Source organism: Zonotrichia albicollis, chromosome 8, assembly GCF_047830755.1.
Source record: "Zonotrichia albicollis isolate bZonAlb1 chromosome 8, bZonAlb1.hap1, whole genome shotgun sequence".
Lineage (NCBI taxonomy): Eukaryota > Metazoa > Chordata > Aves > Passeriformes > Passerellidae > Zonotrichia > Zonotrichia albicollis.
The window spans coordinates 2,756,393-2,775,442 of NC_133826.1; the positions used below are offsets into that span (position 1 = coordinate 2,756,393).

Below are 19,050 nucleotides of genomic sequence, written 5' to 3' on the forward strand. Positions count from 1 at the left end.
TTGCAGACTTTGGTTTCTGGAGGGTCTTAATGAACTCAACAGAAATGGAGCCCCTGGCAAGGATTTCCTGCAGTAACACTCCAGGATTCCCTATCAGGTTTATTTGGGGAGATCACACTGGGGCCTTTCAGTCCTGAAAGGGGGCTTAGAAAAATTGAGAGTGACTTTTGACACAGGCAGACAGTGATAGGGAGAATGGTTCCAAAGCAAAAGAGGAGAAATTCAGATTAGATATTAATAAATTCCTCCCTGGGAGGGTGGGCAGGCCCTGGCACAGGGAAGCTGGATCCCTGCAGTGCCCAAGGCCAGGCTGGACACTGGGGCTGGAGCACCTGGGACAGTGGAAGGTGGCAGGATTGACACAGGATGAGCTTTAAGGTCCTTTCCTCCAAAACCACTCTGGGGTGCTGGGATCAGTTGGTAGCTGGTCTGCATGTTTGCAGATACTTGACTGGAATTGTCCTTCTGCCTTGGGAAGTGCAGTGAGGAGGAGCTGGCTGTGTTTTGTGAAGGAGACACCTCTGTTGCTCCCCTGGAGCCATCAGGAGGAGTGGAGAAGGCTTTTCTGGGAGCAGGATGAGGATTGCACTGAGGGTGGCTGTGTCTGCAGCCTGCCAGCACAGCTTTATCCTCCTCAGCTGAGATTCCAAACCTTTTCAGGTGCAGCTGACGGGGCTGGCACTCCTTGGGTGGGTGAGATCAGCTGTGGCCCAGGGCAGTCAGCTCCTGTTTGTCCTGGTGCCCCAGGAGCTCGGCTGGGCTGGAGCTGGGATGGCAGAGCAGGTTCTGCTCCCCCAGCAGCAGCCAGGGTGGTTGGGATGATGGCCTTGGGTCACCTGGTCTTTACCTGGGCTTGTGCACGTTCCGCCTGATGGGGTTGTGGGGCAATTTCAGTGACTGATGCTTTGCTTGTGGTGTTTGCTGTGTCCTTGTCCCCATCCAAGCCTTTGGAGCATGGAGCAGGACTGGGGAAAGCTTAAACCATTGGCAGCAAGAGAGGAGCTCTTGTGGTTCTGTTCACACATGGGGACATCTTTTAGGTTCATTTTCCTTTTGGTGCATTTATTCATCCTTCTTCCCTCCTCCTCCTCTTTCATCACTTCTTCCCCCACAAATATCTGAAGGCTAAAATAATGTTCTTGCCTTTTGTCTGCCAATAGTGTGACACCAAGTAGTTCCTCTCCATGGCCATGGATTTATGTTTGGCCTCTTTACTCAGGTGCTAGACATATTTATTTCTGGCTGCACAGATGGTGAGTCTAACACAGGCCTCTGGCTTTGACTGCAATGTTTGTTTACATCTTCATGGTACAATAGTAACCCAAAGAGATAAAGTGGAAAATTGGGAAGTGCAAATTCTGAAATGTGTGAAGGGCTTGGAGCCCCCAGGGTGCACAGAGAGCCCCTGAGCACTGCCTGCCTTTCTGGGCTGGGTGAATTTTCACTGGCACGGCCCCTTCCTTCATCTCCTGTCCAGCACATCCCAGTGCTCCTGTTGGACAGGGGCAATTTGAGATGGGAAATGCAGGGATGGATGGGGGAACCTGGTGTGTTTTGGGCTGTGACAGCCTCACACCCTCGGTCCTGCATGTCCCTGTGAGCTCTGCATATTTATACATTTATACTGAGGCTTTTCCTCATCTTTTCTGTAATTCTGTGTATCAGGATGAATGGGGTGGAAAGGCTGGAAGGGATGAGGGGGAGGTTCCTGTGTGTTAGAGAATCACAGGTAAATGAGTTTGTGCAGATTTAAACACAGCACTTGCACAAGCAGCTCACTTCTGGAAGATCCCAGGTCAGAAAGAGGAATAAAAGTAATTCTTAAAATGTTAGGGCTAAAACCAGGGTCAGCTAAGCAGCTTTAATTCATGCCATGAGGCTTCCTTACCCCTGTGGGAGGAGCAGCGTGGATGGAGCTCTGCCCTGGCAGGGGAGGGTGTGAGGGGATGCTCTTCCTCTGCACACCCCCTGCTTCTGGAGCTTTTGCCCACAATTTTTCACTCATTTTGTTACTTTTGGCTTCATTTGCAAGGAGTCTCCATTGCTGGGTGGTTCCTCCTCCTTGGTTCTGAGGTTTGTCAGTGGAAGGGGAGATTTGGCACAGAGCAGCACTTGGGAACAAACTGAAAGTCATGAGTTGGATCCTCCCATGGGGCACCACTAATGTTGATTTTTTTGGGGGGATTTTTCTTTGTTTTTTTTTTTTCTTTTTTTTCCCTTTGTTTTTCTTTTTTATTTCTTTTTTTTTTGTTTTTTGACTTTTTTTGTTGTTGTTGGGATTAAATTGTGACATAATATTTTTTCCTTGAATTCTGATGTTTATTAGTTTTCTTTTCTATTACAGTCTCACAAAGTGTGGGTTCCATAGTAGTTTTCTTTAACAAGGTAAAAATGGAGATGTATTTTTTTTCTATAAAATTTTTTAAGGATAAACTGTTTAATTAAGAAATTGCACTTAAATTATTTTTATTTTTAATCTAATAATAAACTACTCATGACTGGCAATGTGGATTTTTTTTGTTTAATTACACAAAACTACTTAAACTCATGAAGAAGAAGGTGAAGAAGAAGGTAAAAGAAGAAGGACTAGCTTTTGCTCTAAAACTTTTATCTTATTTTATATATATTATTATATTCTAAAATTTTAAACTCCAAAGTTTTCTACTATGTGATATTACACACATTTATTTAAACTATGCACTTAGAATATATAAGTATATATATATATAGTATATATATACAAAAAAGTATATATATAAAATATGCTTTTATTTAAACTATCACGTATTTTTTGGTGAACCAGATTCTTATCTGGCAAAAAGTCACCTGGTCCCACTCCCCTGGCTCCCTTGGTTTCCTGCTGAAGGGTTTGCCTTGTAGGAAAATTGCAGTGTTCATTGAGGTTGGTTGTGGTAGGGAGATTCTTTCAGTATTAGCTGAGTCTTTTCCTTGAATAAAAAGCTGATTAATTTCAGAACTTGTTGCCAATAGTTTGAAAACTGGAATTTGGGATTTATATAGCAATATTTCTGATAAGCACATTTAAAACTGAAATGCCAAGTGTTCTTTGTGAAGTCATCTCCAACACGAGCTACAGAATAGTTCCTTGTCCCACAGAAATCATCTGGATGGCAGGAAAGGGGAAGTTTCAGTCAGAAAACTGCTGAATTTGGATGTGCTTTTGTGACTCTTGTTAGAACAGTCAGCCTCACTGGCCTGTGCCAGGGAATTCTAGGAAATCTCTCAGTTGCTGTAGAGACAGCTTCCTCAAAACTTGTTCCTAGTGTTTAATTTTCTTAATGTCTATGTTTATGTATAGCCTCATAGCATAGTGATCTTGTATCAGAATATTTATATGTATTTATGTAATGGGATATGTAAAAATACAAGTTATGCAATGGGAGTATGAATCTAGTTTATGCAAAGTTTCTTCTAATGTATCTAAAAAAAGCTCAGGGTGGTGAGATCAGCACTGCCAGTGAAATCCTCTGTTTTCCTGCACGTTTTCAGTCGTTCCTTGTGCTTCAGGTAAAGACTCTGTGCCCAATAAAGATGATTTTTAAGCATCCATTTTATTGAGGGCAGTGTCCCTTCCTGGCATGGGCAGAGTCATTGTGGCACTAAAGGCTCTAATACCAGGTGGTTAAACTTGTACCTGTGGTGGGTGAACATTGTGTTTTGTGTTCCCCAGAGAGGTGGTTTAATTCAAAATAATGTTAGTCCTCAGAGCTGTGTGGCTGCCTGAGCTCCTGGTAAATCAGGCCTTGCTCTGGCTTCTGCCTGGGGGAGGAAGGCTTCCTGCATCTTGGATCAGGATCAAGGTTCCCTTTGTGATCAGAGCCTGGCAAAAACAAATCCAGCCTCAGATAGGCGGCAAATAAAGTACTAAGTTTCCTTTTGTTGTATTTCTTGAAAATAGATGTAACCTTTTCTGGCTCTAGTTGTATTTTTAGATGGTGATGGTAAGCACCAGAGAAACATGCAGAGGAGCAGCAGATAAGACAGGAGCAGCAGCTCTGTGGTGTGTTAGCTGAGGTTAACACCGGGGATTAATCACCTGCTGTTGCCTCAAACCCCCCCAGCAAGGCAGAAGAACTGGTTTAAAATAGAGAGCAGAAAATGAGTGTGTGATTCTCCCCTCGCTGTGAGCCCCGTGGCGCTGTGTGTGTCCCCAGGTGCCTCTCACGGAAGCCGTGGATCCCGTGGATGTTGAGGAGTACCTGCACAGCCACCCGCTGGCCGCGGAGCCGGGCCCGCTGCGGGACCTGCTCGAGTTCCCGCGCGATGACATCGAGGTGGTGGCCACGCCCCGCGAGTGCCGCACGCTCGTGTCCGCCGTGCCCGAGGAGAGGTGGGACCCCGGCGTGCCTGGGTGTGGGATCTCAGCAGCTCAGGACTGAGGTGTCACCGAGACCACCCTTGGGGGGCTCGGGAGTCCTGGAATGTTCCAGAAGTGTCTGGTGGCTGGACTTTGATCCTCCACAGGAAACGACACCTGTATGAGGATAGGAGGGTTTCACCGGGGTGAATGGTGAAGGGATTAGTTAATTAGAGAGTGAGACACAGGGTTTAGGATTTCTGTACAGGGGGGTTTAGAGAAGTAAGATGGAGGAATTGGGGCGTGTCCTGTCCTTCTTCTTCTTCTTCTTCTCCTCCGTCTTCTGTGGTGATGGTGGCACTTTGGGATTGGTCATTACTAAAAGTGCACTGGGCAATAAGGGTGAAAGGTATTGGGGAAAAATGATAAATATTGTACACGTAACTTTGGGTATAAAGATAGGTGACCGCCCGGAGGGAGGGGAGTGTGCTCATGGCTGGCTGCTGAGCAGAGCTCTGTCGGGCCAAGAGAAAATCTTTTAGATAAACAATTAATAAACACCGAGACCGAGAAAAGAACTGAAGCCTCTTCTCATCCTTTGATACGCGGGCTGCCCCAAGGCCACCCCGGGCCTTTCCAGGCCATCCAAACAGCTGAAAACCGGACACCTGGGGTCCTCCAGGGGGTGGGAGAGGGGTTTGGGAGATCCTCATCAGCCCTGTGACCTCTGCTGTTTGTTCTTTCGCAGTGAGATGGACCCTCACGTCAGGGACTGTGTCAGGAGTTACACCGAGGACTGGGCCATCGTCAACAGAAAGTGAGTGAGACACCCTCTGGTGCTTGTCACCTTAAGTTCATCTTTAAACTTGGGCCAAGTGCTATAAGGAGGCTCAAAAATACAGTCCTGGCTGCTGATTCCACGTGCTCTGGCTTTTTGTTGCCTGGTCCAGCTGAACTGATGCTTTGTGTTTGGAAAATCGGATCTTTCCAATTTTCATCGAAACCCTTTGGGGCAGTTTGGAAAATCCTGGCCATTTCAGTCCACACTTACTCCTTTACCATAGCAGAACAGTTAGAGTGTGGACAAATAAAATTACTGTCAGCATTTGTTTCTCCCTTTGTTCCATCTTTTAGAGACAAGTTGCATTAATTTTGCAGTGATTTATGAGGAGTCCCCACTATAGACAATGTGCCCTCTGCAGCTTCCATTGGTTCCCAGAGAGACTTGGGGAAAGCACATCATTCAGACAAATAATTGTTAATATTTGAACCATCACAACATTTACCTAATGACTTAGCAGCTCAGAGGATGGGCATGCATTGATTATTCCATGCAAATGAGCAGGAAGGGTTCTGAGAGGCTCAGCTGGAGCAGGGGCTCTCTGGATGATTGGAGGTCTGATGGCTTCAAGAGCTGCTGTCAGGGAGTGAGTGATCCATGTGAGGAGCATCACCCACAGATGCCTGGGCTGCAGCTCCAGCTCTGCCCTTGTGGCAGTTGCTACAATTCACTGCTTTGATGTTGTCCTGAGAGCCACTGCAGGGATGCTCAGCATGTGCTTGGCACTGCTAATGTGACCTAATAAAAAAGTGTTTTGTAATCTCATACCAAAAAAAAAGTAACAAAAACCCACTCAGAAAGGAACCCAAGAGGGAGGGAGATGTTTTATTGACTCCCAGCCTTGGCAGCAGAGTCTTGGACAGACCTGGGCAGTGTGACCCACCCAGGCACCCACCCCTGGCTTCTCAGTGACTTCCATGGGTACCTGGAATTCCTGGCCGTAATTCCTGCTCTGATGAGCTTTATTTGGTGGGGTTTTGTCTTCTGAGAGTCAAAGTACATTCTGCTTGGATAAAATCATGGCAGTGCACTGGGCAGAAATGGAAGAGTTGCTGCTGGAGCAGGGGAAGAACCCAGAGGCTCAGCTGGGAAGAACTGAATTGTTTTTCAAGTAAGGATGCCAACAATTTCCTCTTAATCCATCCCATTGGATGGTTCCAAGTCCTCTGGCTAGCTCCAGGGGCACAAACCCCAGCTCTTGGAAGAACTGCTGAATTGACTTGTGACATTCCATCCTTTTCTTCCCCACCCCAGGGGAAATAATATTTATGTCCATCTCTGCCTCCAGTTTTTTTGTAACCAAAATGTTTTTGAGGCAGGGAAATCCACCCATTAAATCAATCCTTTAATGATATTGGAAACTTATATTGAAAAAAACCCACTAGCATATTCTGATTTCAAGCTTATGGCACAATTTCTGTGTGCTAGACTGAGGAAGTCAGGTGTGAATTAGAGATAATTTACACTTGTTGGTGGAGCTGTGATGGAAATGCAGACATCCAGGTGAGGATTGTACAGATCCTGTTGTTCAGCTCTCAGGAAATACAGCCTAGCAAGGAAAATACATTCCTCCTTTTTTCTTTTCCCTTCCTTTATTTGCTGCTAGCATTCTATGATTTTCCCATGTCTGGAGCATCCCTCTGTGGTAACTTTAGTGCCAGGGCATGGTAAGAACAATTAATTCTAGCTGTGATCCCAGGAACTGACTTGGCGTGAGTGTTGCAGGGAGCCATGCCTCTACCCATGTGTGTGTGTGTAAATACAGACCTGGTGCCATTTGGCACCCAAAAATTTGTTAGTCAAAGAGATCTGCTCCTGTCAGCCCAGCAGGCAGCCTGTTCACTTGCAGGAGCTCTCACACTCTGAGGGCCCCACTTTCCTCACAGAGATGCTGTGTGAAGACACTTGGTTTAGTCAGGGTTAGAAAATTGTTCTCCAGAGGTGTTCAGGATTTTCCTGAGTTGCTGTTTTGGTTTTCCAGTTAATCATTTTATTACTCCAAGCCAGTTCCTGCTCCAGCAGAGCCCCTGGCCTTCAGCCCTCGTGTTCCCGGCCTGTTTTTAGCTTGGCATCACAATGGCACATTTTACAGCAGCTTTAATTGGCCCTTGATAATCCTCCTTTTGACATCACCCAGAGTGGCTTTATAGATGAACAGAGTCACATTGTAGTGCTGGAATAGTGGCTGTTGGATGATGCCCCAGCTCCAGTGGAGCTGACTGGAAATTGTGTTTGCAGAGAGCAGCTCCTGCCTCGGGAGCCCCCACGCTGACAATGCTGGGTTTGTCCTGGGGTCAGGGTCAGAAGGGCTGCTGAGAACGTGGTTGAAATCCTCTGTTTGCAGATACCACAAGCTGGGAACTGGCTTCAACCCCAACACCTTGGACAAACAGAAGGAGAGGCAAAAAGGGCTCCCCAAACAGGTCTTCGAGTCTGACGAAGCTCCTGACGGCAACAGCTACCAGGATGAACAAGTAATGTGCCTTTAAAACCCTGCTGCATAAAACCTAATTTATGGTGCAGCTTTAAAAGTGCAGTCCTTTTCCCATTAGAAGTTGGTTTAATTTGTTGGCTCTCAGGACGACCTGAAGCGCCGCTCAATGTCGATCGACGACACGCCCCGGGGCAGCTGGGCCTGCAGCATCTTCGACCTCAAGAACTCCCAGCCCGACGCCCTGCTCCCCAACCTGCTGGACAGAACCCCCAACGAGGAGATCGACCACCACAACGAGGACCAGAGGAAGTCTGGCAGGCATAAGGAGCTTTTTGCACTACACCCAGCACCCGATGAGGTATTTTTGCGTGAAAGCTGCCAGTCTGACGGATTTTTAAAGGATTTAAGATCACCTGTGTTTAACATGCAGAACTGCAGCTATTTTGTGTTTTTCAGCATGTTGTCTTGCCCATAGATATTACTTTCTGAAGATTGGGTTTCCCTTCTGGTTATGCAATCCCCAGGAATGTAGGAACATTAAAGGGATTTAATTTAGCATATTTATAGCTGCTGATGAATGCACCGTGCTGGGAAGCCTCGGATTAAATTGGTGCTGTGCCTTAGAAGGAAAAGGTGATAGATGTGTTTGCCTGCTGGTTCTGCTGGTGGTTTGTACAGGGGTTGTGTCTCTAATTCCAGGAGGAGCCCATAGAGAGACTCAGTGTCCCTGAAGTACCCAAAGAACACTTTGGCCAAAGACTCCTGGTGAAGTGTTTGTCCCTGAAGTAAGTACCACTCCAACAGACACAAATTCAGAATTTAAATCTGCTGCTGTATCCACATGCATCTGGAATAACTCCACTGGATTCTTTATTGCCCTGGAAGGGTCATTGCATTGTTTGGTCCTGAGCTTCCAGGTTTATTTTGCAAAGCTTGAGTAACACAGTTGTACCTCCGAGACTTCCTGCAGTTGATGAGACAGGAAATATCCTCCTCCCTTGGCTTTTCTCCCTGCTGCTTTCCAGCTCTACCTGTTCCATGGCACTGGCACATGACATGAGGCTTCACCACGCTCCCCCAGGGCTCTCAAGTTGGCCACTCGCTGCTGTGCCCCGCCCTAACCAGGAAATGTCAGATTAAATTTAAAGATTAAAAATGCTCGAGCCTTAAACACGTAAAGACAGCCAAAGATTTGCCAAAGTTTAGGCTCAACAACCTTGACTGTGTCCCTTTAAGAGTGAAGACTTTATATACTTAGTAAGCATTAACTGGAGGAATAGAAACCTGTTAAACAAGTTTAATGAAGTGGAGCTCCTGAATATAGGGTTACCTGCAGCTGGTTCATTGCCTATAACTCTTCTCTAATAACACAAGGTAAAATTTTACTGTTATTCCCTTGGAGAAATAAAGTACAAAACTGATTTTCCACACTGCTGTATTCATCTTCTGTGTCCTCAGTTAGGTCAACCCTTCTTATTAGAGAGCTCCAGTTGCTGCTCATAACTGAGATATATGTGTGGGACATTTCTCCTGCTCGTGGAGTACTCCAGGACCTAATATAGCCATAGAGATGAACTGATTTTGCAGCCTTTTATGAACTGGAACAACATAATATGCAGTAGCAGTGCAGCTTTCCCTCCAAAGCAGGGTGTCTTTAGCATAAATAAGTTAGATGCTGGAAATTAATGTTTTCTGCTCTTTAAGCATCTCTTGCTGACTGCAAATTTATAGCAAATCTGCCCAGCTCCATGTTTGCTTGTGTACCTGGCAATCTGTGAGCCTGTGCTTGGGATGTAATCCAGGATTGTGCCATCCCAGTGGCACAAAACAAGGACATTTTCCCCAGGGAGAAAGCTCAGATGACCTAAGCAGGGTTATTTCCAGGTTAATCTCAGCTTTGTGGCAAAACTGGAGAAAACACCTGTTTGTGGTGTTGTCCCTGCTGGCAGGAGGAGTTCCAGGCTGAAGCTGAGAGTTCCTGCAAGGGCTGGGACAGGGATTTTGTGGGGAGGCTGTGCAGGCAGAAATGGCATTTCAGCCCCTGCTCACTGAGGGGCAGGGACAGGTTTTGAATGTTTTTAAATTCCTGTAAGTCCCCAGGTGTTCTGACAACAGGTTCAGCTCTGTTTGGTGGGTCAGTGTTCCTGTTGGGAGTGTTGGAATTTGCATAAACACTGGATAACAGTCACTGTGAAGAGCTGGCACCTTTCTAAGGGGGGTTGGTTCAGTGCCCATCACCCAGGGAGGATCTGGGGACAGGGTTGGTCATTCCTTCTGACAAAATGTAAATCAAACTGATTCTGTGTTTCCTTCTTTCAAGATTTGAAATAGAAATTGAGCCCATTTTTGCAAGTTTGGCTTTGTATGATGTCAAAGAAAAGAAGAAGGTAGGTTTTTAATCACTTGAGTGTGACATTTCCACTGAAATTTAAACACAAGAAATGGAGGAATTAATTGTGGTGGCAAAGCTTTAAAAGGACAGTGACATAGAGGTTGGAAGAATTGTGAAGGCATTCCATGAACCATCTTGTGTTCTTCTTGGTAAAGCAGTTGAGGTATAAAAATTTCCTAAAAATACTGTCTAATATGTGATTTAATAGATTCCTAAAAATATTATCTAATATGTGAGTGCCTGAAATAAGAATATATATAGATGTAAAAGAATATATATATATATAAAAGAATATATATGTGTATGTATACATACATACATACATATATTTACCTATATATTTCTATATATATTTTTATATATGTCTATATAAAAAGAAATATATGTATGTATATACATATATTTTTATTTATGTATATAAATAAATACATGTATATACATACATATAAATACATATATGTATATGCATATTTATATCTTTATTATATAAATAATATATAATATATAAATATTATATTTATATAATACAAAATTATTTTGTATTTATATTATATATTTATATATAAAAATATTTATATTTATATTTGTGTTTATATATAAAAATACAAAATTAAATTAATATATAAACAAATTATTAATAAACTAATACATAGAGATATAAATTTATATTTATATTCTATAAAATATAGAATTACATATTTTATATAAAATATGTATGTATTTATATGTGTGTATATACATATATATTTTTATATATGTGTATATACATACATATTCTATGTATATACACATACACATACATTTTTATATATATATATATATATATATATATATATACATATCTATATGTACACACACACATATATGTATGTATGTATGTAGTCCAATTTTGGTTTTCAGAAGTCTCTTCCCCAGAGAGAACTTAGGTAACTGAAACCTTTTATTTGGATTAGGTTTTTATGACTTTCTTAATCTCTTTTTGGTGATTCAGCATGGCACGGGTCCAAGCAGCACTTCAATAATGCACAGAAAGTCAGGCATGCTGAAATTGCTAAAATCAAAACAAAACTGAGGAATCATTTCAAGATCTAAGTTATAGGAAATGGAAAATACATTTATTCACCTATTTATGTTCTGTATTTAATATTTAAAGACTCTCTTAGTTTTCCTTGTTCAAGATATTAGCAGTAGTGGAGAGAAAAATGTTAAAAATATGCATTTTGACATTTATCTCTTTAAGACTTGAATTTAATGCATTGAGATTTAAGTTATGTAGATGAGAGTATGTGGAATATTATGTGAACTTTGTTTAATATTTAAATCACATTTCATAAGCCAATTTTATCATCTCATTACTCCTTTTTTTGGCTCTAACGTAGTAAGTTCTTTAGTGACCTCTGGTGTTGGTAACCTGCTCACATCTTTTTTGGCTCTGAAGCTTTGCAGGCAAGGATTTGCTGTTTCAGGGTAGAAGGCTCAGTGTTTGTCTTCCAAGGGGTGTTATTTTGTCTTTTTTGTTTATATTTTGATATTTTGGTGTTTTCAGTTTAGCTAACAGTAGTAGTTCCTAATCCTGTGGTGGAGCTGCACACCTTAGAGGAGCTGGAGGAGATTTTATAATTTTATTTGTGGTGTTTCCTCCATTATCTTTCTCACTGTCTTGCCTTGGTTTTTAATGAAAAAGGCTTTTCTTTTCTATCCATACATGGTTTAACACGAGGAGTTTTTAACACGTATTTTAAAAAACTTTAAAATTGTTCATGAAGAATTTACAAAAAAAAAAAAAAACTAATGCTTGAAATTACACAATTTTTTTTCTTATTTTTCATACATGGTTTGACACAAGGAGTTTTTAACATGTGTTTTAAAACAATTTAAAATTGTTCAGGAAGAATTTAAAGAAGAATAAAGATATAACTAATTCTTGCAACTACCCAATTTCTCCCTCAGATTTCAGAGAATTTCTACTTTGATTTAAACTCTGAGCAAATGAAGGGAATGCTTCGGCCTCATGTCCCCCCTGCTGCTATTTCCACCCTGGCCAGATCTGCCATCTTTTCCATCACCTACCCATCCCAAGATGTCTTTCTAGTAATAAAGGTAAGAAATGCCAGGGAAATTGAAATGATGAAATTATTGTGGTCTCTTGTTTTTTATTTAAAGTAAAATAGAAATTCTGTTCTCAAAAGTGTAAAGAGTGCTGCTTTATTTCAAATATTCTCACTTCAGTTCCTTTGTAAGAACCAGTTCAGTGCACTGAAGCTGGAGAGAGCACAAAGGTTTGCTTGATGATATGAATCAGTTTTCTGGGGCTTGACCTTGGTTTTCATATCAAACAATGTGCTGACTCCTTAAAATGATAGATAAGTCAGTGATTTAAAAATATCTATTGATCTGAATCTCATTTCAAAAAGGATACACACCCCTCAGCCAGATTTTCAGATGTGTTTAAGGGCAGAAATTGCCAAGAGAGTGAGATCCATAACTGAAATAAAATGCAACATTGGTCCCTCCTGGGATAAAGTACACAAAGATAAAAGTTATTTTCTGTTCTCTCCTTTGGTTCAATGAGTGCACAAATGTTGCTCCTTCAGGTGAGTGTTTGAGTCAAGATTTTTGGCTGGACCCTGGGTAAAAATCACCCTGTGGTCAAATGGGGAGTTAAGGACAGATTTTCAGGGAGTCTGAAGGTTCTGCAGGAATTCTTACACAAGGCCTCACCAGGCTGCAGCTCTTGTGGAAGAATTTTTCCTTCCTTGTGCTTGTTCAGTTTATTAATCCTTGCTGGATCCATGTCCTTATAATGGTTCATTTTCCCTTCTCAGCTGGAAAAAGTGTTACAGCAGGGAGATATTGGGGAGTGTGCAGAGCCTTACATGATTTTTAAAGAATCTGATGCAGCAAAGGTAAGAATTTCTTTGGTGTTTGGATAAAAAAATTAAATGTATTTTGTTTTACCTCGGACAGTTGATACTGTTCCTGTCTTTAAAAGGATCCATTTTTAATTAGGAATTTAATCCCATTCTAAAGGCCAAAAAAGAGCCAAAGACCTTTGAGTCTTGATGCCTTATTGGGGTGGAGTAGTTAAAGGTCAGCAGATTTTGTGGCTGTCAGGGGAGATTTGTGGCTCCCATCAAACTCAGCCATTTGTGATTCCCTGTCCCAAAGGATCAGCTGGGTCAGGGGAAGGCAGCCTTGGATGGGAATCTGCAGTAAAAAATTCAACTTTTCCACTGCTTTTGCAGTTTAACCCCATCCCTTCTGCCTGGTTCTAAAAGCACCTGCAGAATGGTTCCTGATTTGGTGTGCAGGTGGGATCAAAGGGTGATGATGAGGGCTGGGTGAAGGGCAGAGCAGAGGCTCCAGCCCTTCTTGTGATCCCAACCTCTCCATTTCCCAAAAGCTTGGATCATTTGTTCATTTTAATCAACCTCTCAATAAATTATTTCCTCCCTAAAGCTCTAAAAATTGCTCTTTAATATGCAAAGCTATGGAAAAATCCTCTTTTATTCCCTTTTTTCCTTGACAAAATGAGTATGATAGTAGTTATTTAAGGAGTGTTTTGAGTTTCCCACACAACTCCAGATGATCTGAGCACCTCCTGCATAAAATCACATCAGGAAAGCTCCTTTCAGTCTTCACAGGGGAAAATTCAGGTTTTCTTGAAGGATTTGCCAGGCTGTTCAGGAGGGTTAGGAGCATAAAAGACTGTTCTGAGTGTCCTCTGGTGGCCTCTTTTGGGAAGCAGAAGTTGCATTTTCCCAACACTGATGCTCTTCCTCTGGAAGGTGCTACAGAAACACAAATCATTGGGAGTTAGAAAGGACACCATCATCCCTCAGTGATTTACTGAATGAACCTCTGTTCTTGTTCCTCTCCTTTTAACCTCTTGGAGTGAATATTTTCTTCACAGAACAAGGAGAAGTTGGAAAAGCTGAAGGGGCAGGCAGAGCAGTTTTGCCAAAGACTGGGGAAGTACCGGATGCCTTTTGCCTGGACAGCCATTCACCTCATGAACATTGTCAGCAGTGCTGGCAGCTTGGAACGAGATTCCACAGAAGTTGAAGTTGGCACAGGAGGTACAGGACTAGCAGGGAATGTGCAGGAGGGAATATGGGCAAATCCAGAGGTTTTGATTCATATCCTGTAGCTGCTGTTGCTCCCTTTATTGCTTTCCTCCCCCTACTCTGATGGTCTGGGGTCATGGTTGAACTAAACCGGAAAAGTCCATGATAACAAATGGATTTATCTTTCAAGGATTTTACTAGCAAACCATCTGTTATATTATTTAAAACCAGGCTTGTGAGACTGAGGGAGCATTACAGGCTGATGAACATTTTCCAAAGGAGTGGATTAATCTTTGCGAGCCACATAGCTCATCCGAAACTGCTCTTCAGCATCCCCAAAACTGCCAACTTCATCATCTTTCAGAGCAAGGGAAATAGATAAATCTCAGCATGATACAGACTTTTATAACAGCAGGAAGGCACTGGGGTGAGGTGGCTGGGAGGGGAGCAGGATCAGCTGTGCTCCACAGCCTCCGGAGCGGGATTGCCTGAGCAGAACCCCCTCTTGTGTCACCTCACGGCATCATTCCCTCTCTGCTCTGAAGGAAGGAGTTCTCCTTCCCCAGGAATCCTGCTGGGAACCAAAGCAGGCTCTTGGAATGTAGTTCTCCTGCTTTATTTTTGATTCCTTCTCACTGCTGTGTTTGGCAGAACGCAAAGGGTCGTGGTCGGAGCGGCGCAACTCCAGCATCGTCGGGAGGCGCTCCCTGGAGAGGACCACGAGTGGGGACGAGGCCTGCAACCTGAGCAGCTTCAGGCCAGCCACCCTGACAGTGACCAACTTCTTCAAACAGGTCTGGCAGGGCACTGTCCCACCTAGGAGTTATTTCTGGGACAGGAGGATTGGATGATGTGAGGTCTCTGGGTGATTAATTTGTGATTAATTCGATTTCTGCTCTGCAGTCGCTGGGAGAATTTGAGCAGAATTGAGTTTGTTATGTTATTTATCAATCATCGTGGAATAACAGACTGGTTTAGGTTGGAAAGGAGATTAAAACCCATCCAGTGACACCTTCACTGTCCCAGGCTGCTCCAGCCTGGCCTTGGGCACTGCCAGGGATCAGGGGCAGCCACAGCTGCTCTGGGCACCTGTGCCAGGGCCTCACACCCTCCCAGGAAACAATTTCTCCCTAATATCTAATCTAAATCTCCTCTAAGTCATATATTGCATAATTCTATATAATATATATTAATTCTGGTAGTAGTGAATCCAATTCCTAAGTTGTACCTTACTTAATATTATATAATATATTAATTCTGGTAGTAGTGACTCCAATTCCTCAGAGTGATTTAAGATTAACATCAGTTCCCTGAACACATCCAGGGATCTCTGAGGAGAACAAAGCATTCTGCTTCTGGTGCTGCTTTGCTGAGTGGCAGCTCCCCTTAGCCAAAGCTTGGGATTTTCCTGAGCAGTGGAAAACATGAATGAAGGGAACAAATTTTTAGTTAAGCTTAGCAAAAAGTAATGAGCTGAAAATTTTCTAAGATTTGCTCAATGTCACACCTAGTTAAGGAAAAACTGGTCACCAAGTTAGTAATGATTTACAAAAGGATGTATTTATTTACTTTGTTGAGGTTATTTTTACTTTGAAACAGCTCATTTTATTTAATTTGTTCTTTAAAAACTGCCAAACGTTAATTTAAGATTTTAAATTTCAGATTCTTTATTATCTTCCTTTTCTCCTGTTGAGTATAATTCATTGAACACTACCCAGTGTTTTCCTCCTTCCATTAGCTTCTTTTTTTTCCTTAATGTTGTGATTCCTTAGCTTTAAAATCAGGTATCTTCTGCTTTTGGGTGGCAGAGTCCCATTTTCTGTAATATTTCCAAAATTAGCAAAACTGTGAGCTATTAGAAGGGGCATGAGGAAGACTGACAACAGACTCCTTGCATTTCCTACTTTTCCTGAAAAACAAGGCTGTTGTGGGCTCATCCCAAAGGAGGGCAGAGGAGAAGGAATGAGCATCACACCTGAGTGACAGATACTTTTTCAAACTATTACACTTGCTAAAAAATGGGTATTTTTGGAAAATCTCTTAGCAGCCATTTCCAGTTTGGAAAAAGATAATATTGATGGGGAGAGAAAAGGCTTTCAATTAAAAGTTCCTGCAGCTGTCAGGGTGATGAATAAGGGATGAAGGAAGGGGAGAGGATGGAGAAATGAAGTGTAATTTAACACGTTAATGGCAGCACCTTGTTCTGGGAGGGCACGGTTGGGTGTCAGAGGGAGGAGCCTGTGGGGTGGTGTGGGGTGGGAGGCTTTGCTCACTCTGGCAGCCCTGGAGGGTGTTTGGGTGACCCAGTGTTGCCCCTGAGCAGGAGGGGGATCGCCTGAGCGACGAGGACCTGTACAAGTTCCTGGCTGACATGAGACGCCCCTCGTCGGTGCTGCGCAGGCTCAGGCCCATCACAGGTACCCAGCTCTGCTTCTGGTGAGGGAACGGGGCCACCGTGGGGCTGAGAACCATTCACTGCCCTGATAAACATCAGGCTCACAGCTGTGAGACTTCAAAGGAGCAAGCTGTTGGCCACAGCTCAAAGTAGTCACAAGTTCTTTGTTACAAGGCAATAAATAACTTTCTAACCCAATGGGCAGTTGCCACAGGGTGTATTTTGCTTTTCTAACCTATCACCTTTACCTACTTCTACTGCACTGAAGTACTTACCTCTGCTTTTACCCAAAGGCTACTGTCTGTACACACAAATGCTTGTGTTATAACTTCTAAACTCTGCTTACTCTGTACAACCACACCCCTGCATTTTAAACCCTTCACCACCTTATCATTACAGTTTCTTACTTAAGGCATATTCTTACTTACAACTATAGAAACATAAGTCCATGAATTTTCCATTTAATGTCTATGTGTTGTGTCTTCACATCAATCCAAGCTTCTTGCAAGGCTGCAAGGACACAGTCTCGAGCTGTGTCCAGGGAAATACAGGCTGGACAGCAGGAAAAAGCTTTTTCCAGAAAGGGTGGAAAAAAGATGAAGTTGTGGAATGGCTGCCCAGGGAGGTGGTGCAGTCCCCATCCCTGGGGGTGTTTAACAAAGCCTGGATGTGGCACTGGGGGCCAGGGTTTGGTTTGTGGGGCTGGGTTGGACTCCATGATCTCTCAGGTCTCTTCCAACTCAGTCATTCTGTGTAAATCAAACCCTTCAGTGTCTGTGGAAGTTTCTGGTTTCCAGTTCCCACAGAGCCAGCCCTCCTGGGCTCAGAAGTTGAGGTGTTTGGTTAGTTCCTCCTCCAGGCAATCCTGGAAATCCTTGAGAGCAGTCCCTGGGCAGCAGGAGCACGGAAGGTGGGATGGGCAGGTTGGTCACTGGCACACTCAGGGTGGTGTCTGTGAGGGGGGATGCAAACCCCAAACCCCCAAACACAGGAATCTCTGTTTCCCACTCTATCCCAAAGGAGATCTCTCTCCTGGGTAGCAGGAACAGGCTCCACCTCTGTTTGAGAAGGGGGAATAGGAGCCCTGGCACACCTCAGTGGAGCTGGTCCCTGACCTGTGCTATCCTGACAATATTTACTTAACTTAACCTGCTCTTAAAGCTCTCCAGGGACAGCAATCCTGCCTCTTCCTTGGATCATCTCCCCAGCTCTCAGTCTGCCTTGCAGCCAGGTTAGGTTTTAACAAAGCTTTGCAAAATTATCATGCTGCAAATTAATGTGACTGGGGCATGTGACCACAACCTTCCAAGCACTTGAGTGTTGTGATCAGTTCACCCAATTCAGCTCTGGTTTGTAGCCTGACCAATCTCAGGGTTTTTCAGCCTTTCCTCTGATGGAGTTTTGTGTGTAACAATAGCTGGGTCTCCCAGGAGCTTTATCTGGACTGCATTTCCCCAGTTTTCTTATGAAAAAAAAGTCTATGCCTTGTTAAAGTGCATATTTTCTGTCGGTTTTTATTATCTGGTCCCCAGTGGCCTTAGATATCAGCTGGATCCACTGACACTTGTTAACAAATCCACTTCAGCTGTAATTTAGCATTTGTTGATTCATTAAATTCATATATAGGATGTCAATGAATGAATATATAGGATATTAACCCGAAGAAACAAAGCGCAATTATGCTTTTAAAAATTAATTTCTATTTCTGAATGAATAAAACCCCTTTCTTCTTGCAGCTCAGTTGAAGATAGACATCTCTCCAGCTCCAGAGAACCCCCACTACTGCCTAACCCCAGAGCTGCTGCAGGTCAAGCTTTACCCAGACAGCAGAGTCAGACCTACACGAGAAATCCTGGAGTTCCCTGCCAGGGATGTCTACGTCCCAAACACCACATACAGGTCAGAGTTTTGAAATCCATTTCACTTTCCAGGGCCTGACACTGGGAAGTGTAGAAATTCCTCCCTTATCAGCAGGCTTGTTGCAAAATCTGGTGGATGGGCAGAGGAGCTGTGCCAGAGGCATGGGAAGGGTTCAGGCTGACACAGGGAGAAGGCTCAGCTGGGGAGGGACAAACAGGTTTGCAAAACTTGGCTGTGAATAAGAACACAGGTTTCTCTATTTGGTTAAATTCTTTCCAGTTTTATGTAGGGTTTTTTTTTTCTTTTTAAAGTCACCATTCTCCTACTGGCTTTATTAATTTATGTTACTTTCAGTGACTTCTTTTTTCTTTAAAGTGAAGGATAGAAATAGAGAAAATGCATAATCCTTTTGTTCATATTTCCATTTTGGTTGCCAAGCAATTTCTTTGTTTACAATACTTGACAAAAAATCCTCTGAAGCCCCGAAAAATAGGAAATTTCTCTAAATATTTTGGGAAACAATAATCTTTCTATAACCAAATCCAGGCTGGAGCCAGATTTCTTTTCATTATGTACCATTATTAATGTAAAGCTTTTTAACAGTATCTTTGAGGACATTACATGGCTGGGTGGAATTATCTTCATCAGCTGAGTGATTTCACCAACTTAGCAAATCCTTCATTTAAATTTAGATACAAACCAGGTTTTTACAAATCAAAGGGTTTAGATGAGTTCCATATCCT

General features: G+C 43.0%; 1 protein-coding gene across 18 annotated transcripts in view; it reads left to right on the top strand.

Annotated features, from left to right (window-relative positions):
- The window catches only part of DOCK7 (dedicator of cytokinesis 7), a 95,707-nt gene that overhangs the window by 18,555 nt on the left and 58,102 nt on the right, over positions 1-19,050 (top strand). For all 18 annotated transcript variants that reach the window (XM_074545644.1, XM_074545645.1, XM_074545647.1 and 15 more), the window contains exons 3-14: positions 4,176-4,351; positions 5,067-5,135; positions 7,504-7,633; positions 7,739-7,951; positions 8,293-8,378; positions 9,914-9,980; positions 11,936-12,085; positions 12,811-12,891; positions 13,899-14,064; positions 14,704-14,846; positions 16,376-16,469; positions 18,184-18,346. In XM_074545644.1, coding sequence (XP_074401745.1) covers positions 4,176-4,351; positions 5,067-5,135; positions 7,504-7,633; positions 7,739-7,951; positions 8,293-8,378; positions 9,914-9,980; positions 11,936-12,085; positions 12,811-12,891; positions 13,899-14,064; positions 14,704-14,846; positions 16,376-16,469; positions 18,184-18,346 — 1,538 coding nt within the window. The remainder of the gene's footprint in view (positions 1-4,175; positions 4,352-5,066; positions 5,136-7,503; positions 7,634-7,738; positions 7,952-8,292; positions 8,379-9,913; positions 9,981-11,935; positions 12,086-12,810; positions 12,892-13,898; positions 14,065-14,703; positions 14,847-16,375; positions 16,470-18,183; positions 18,347-19,050) is intronic.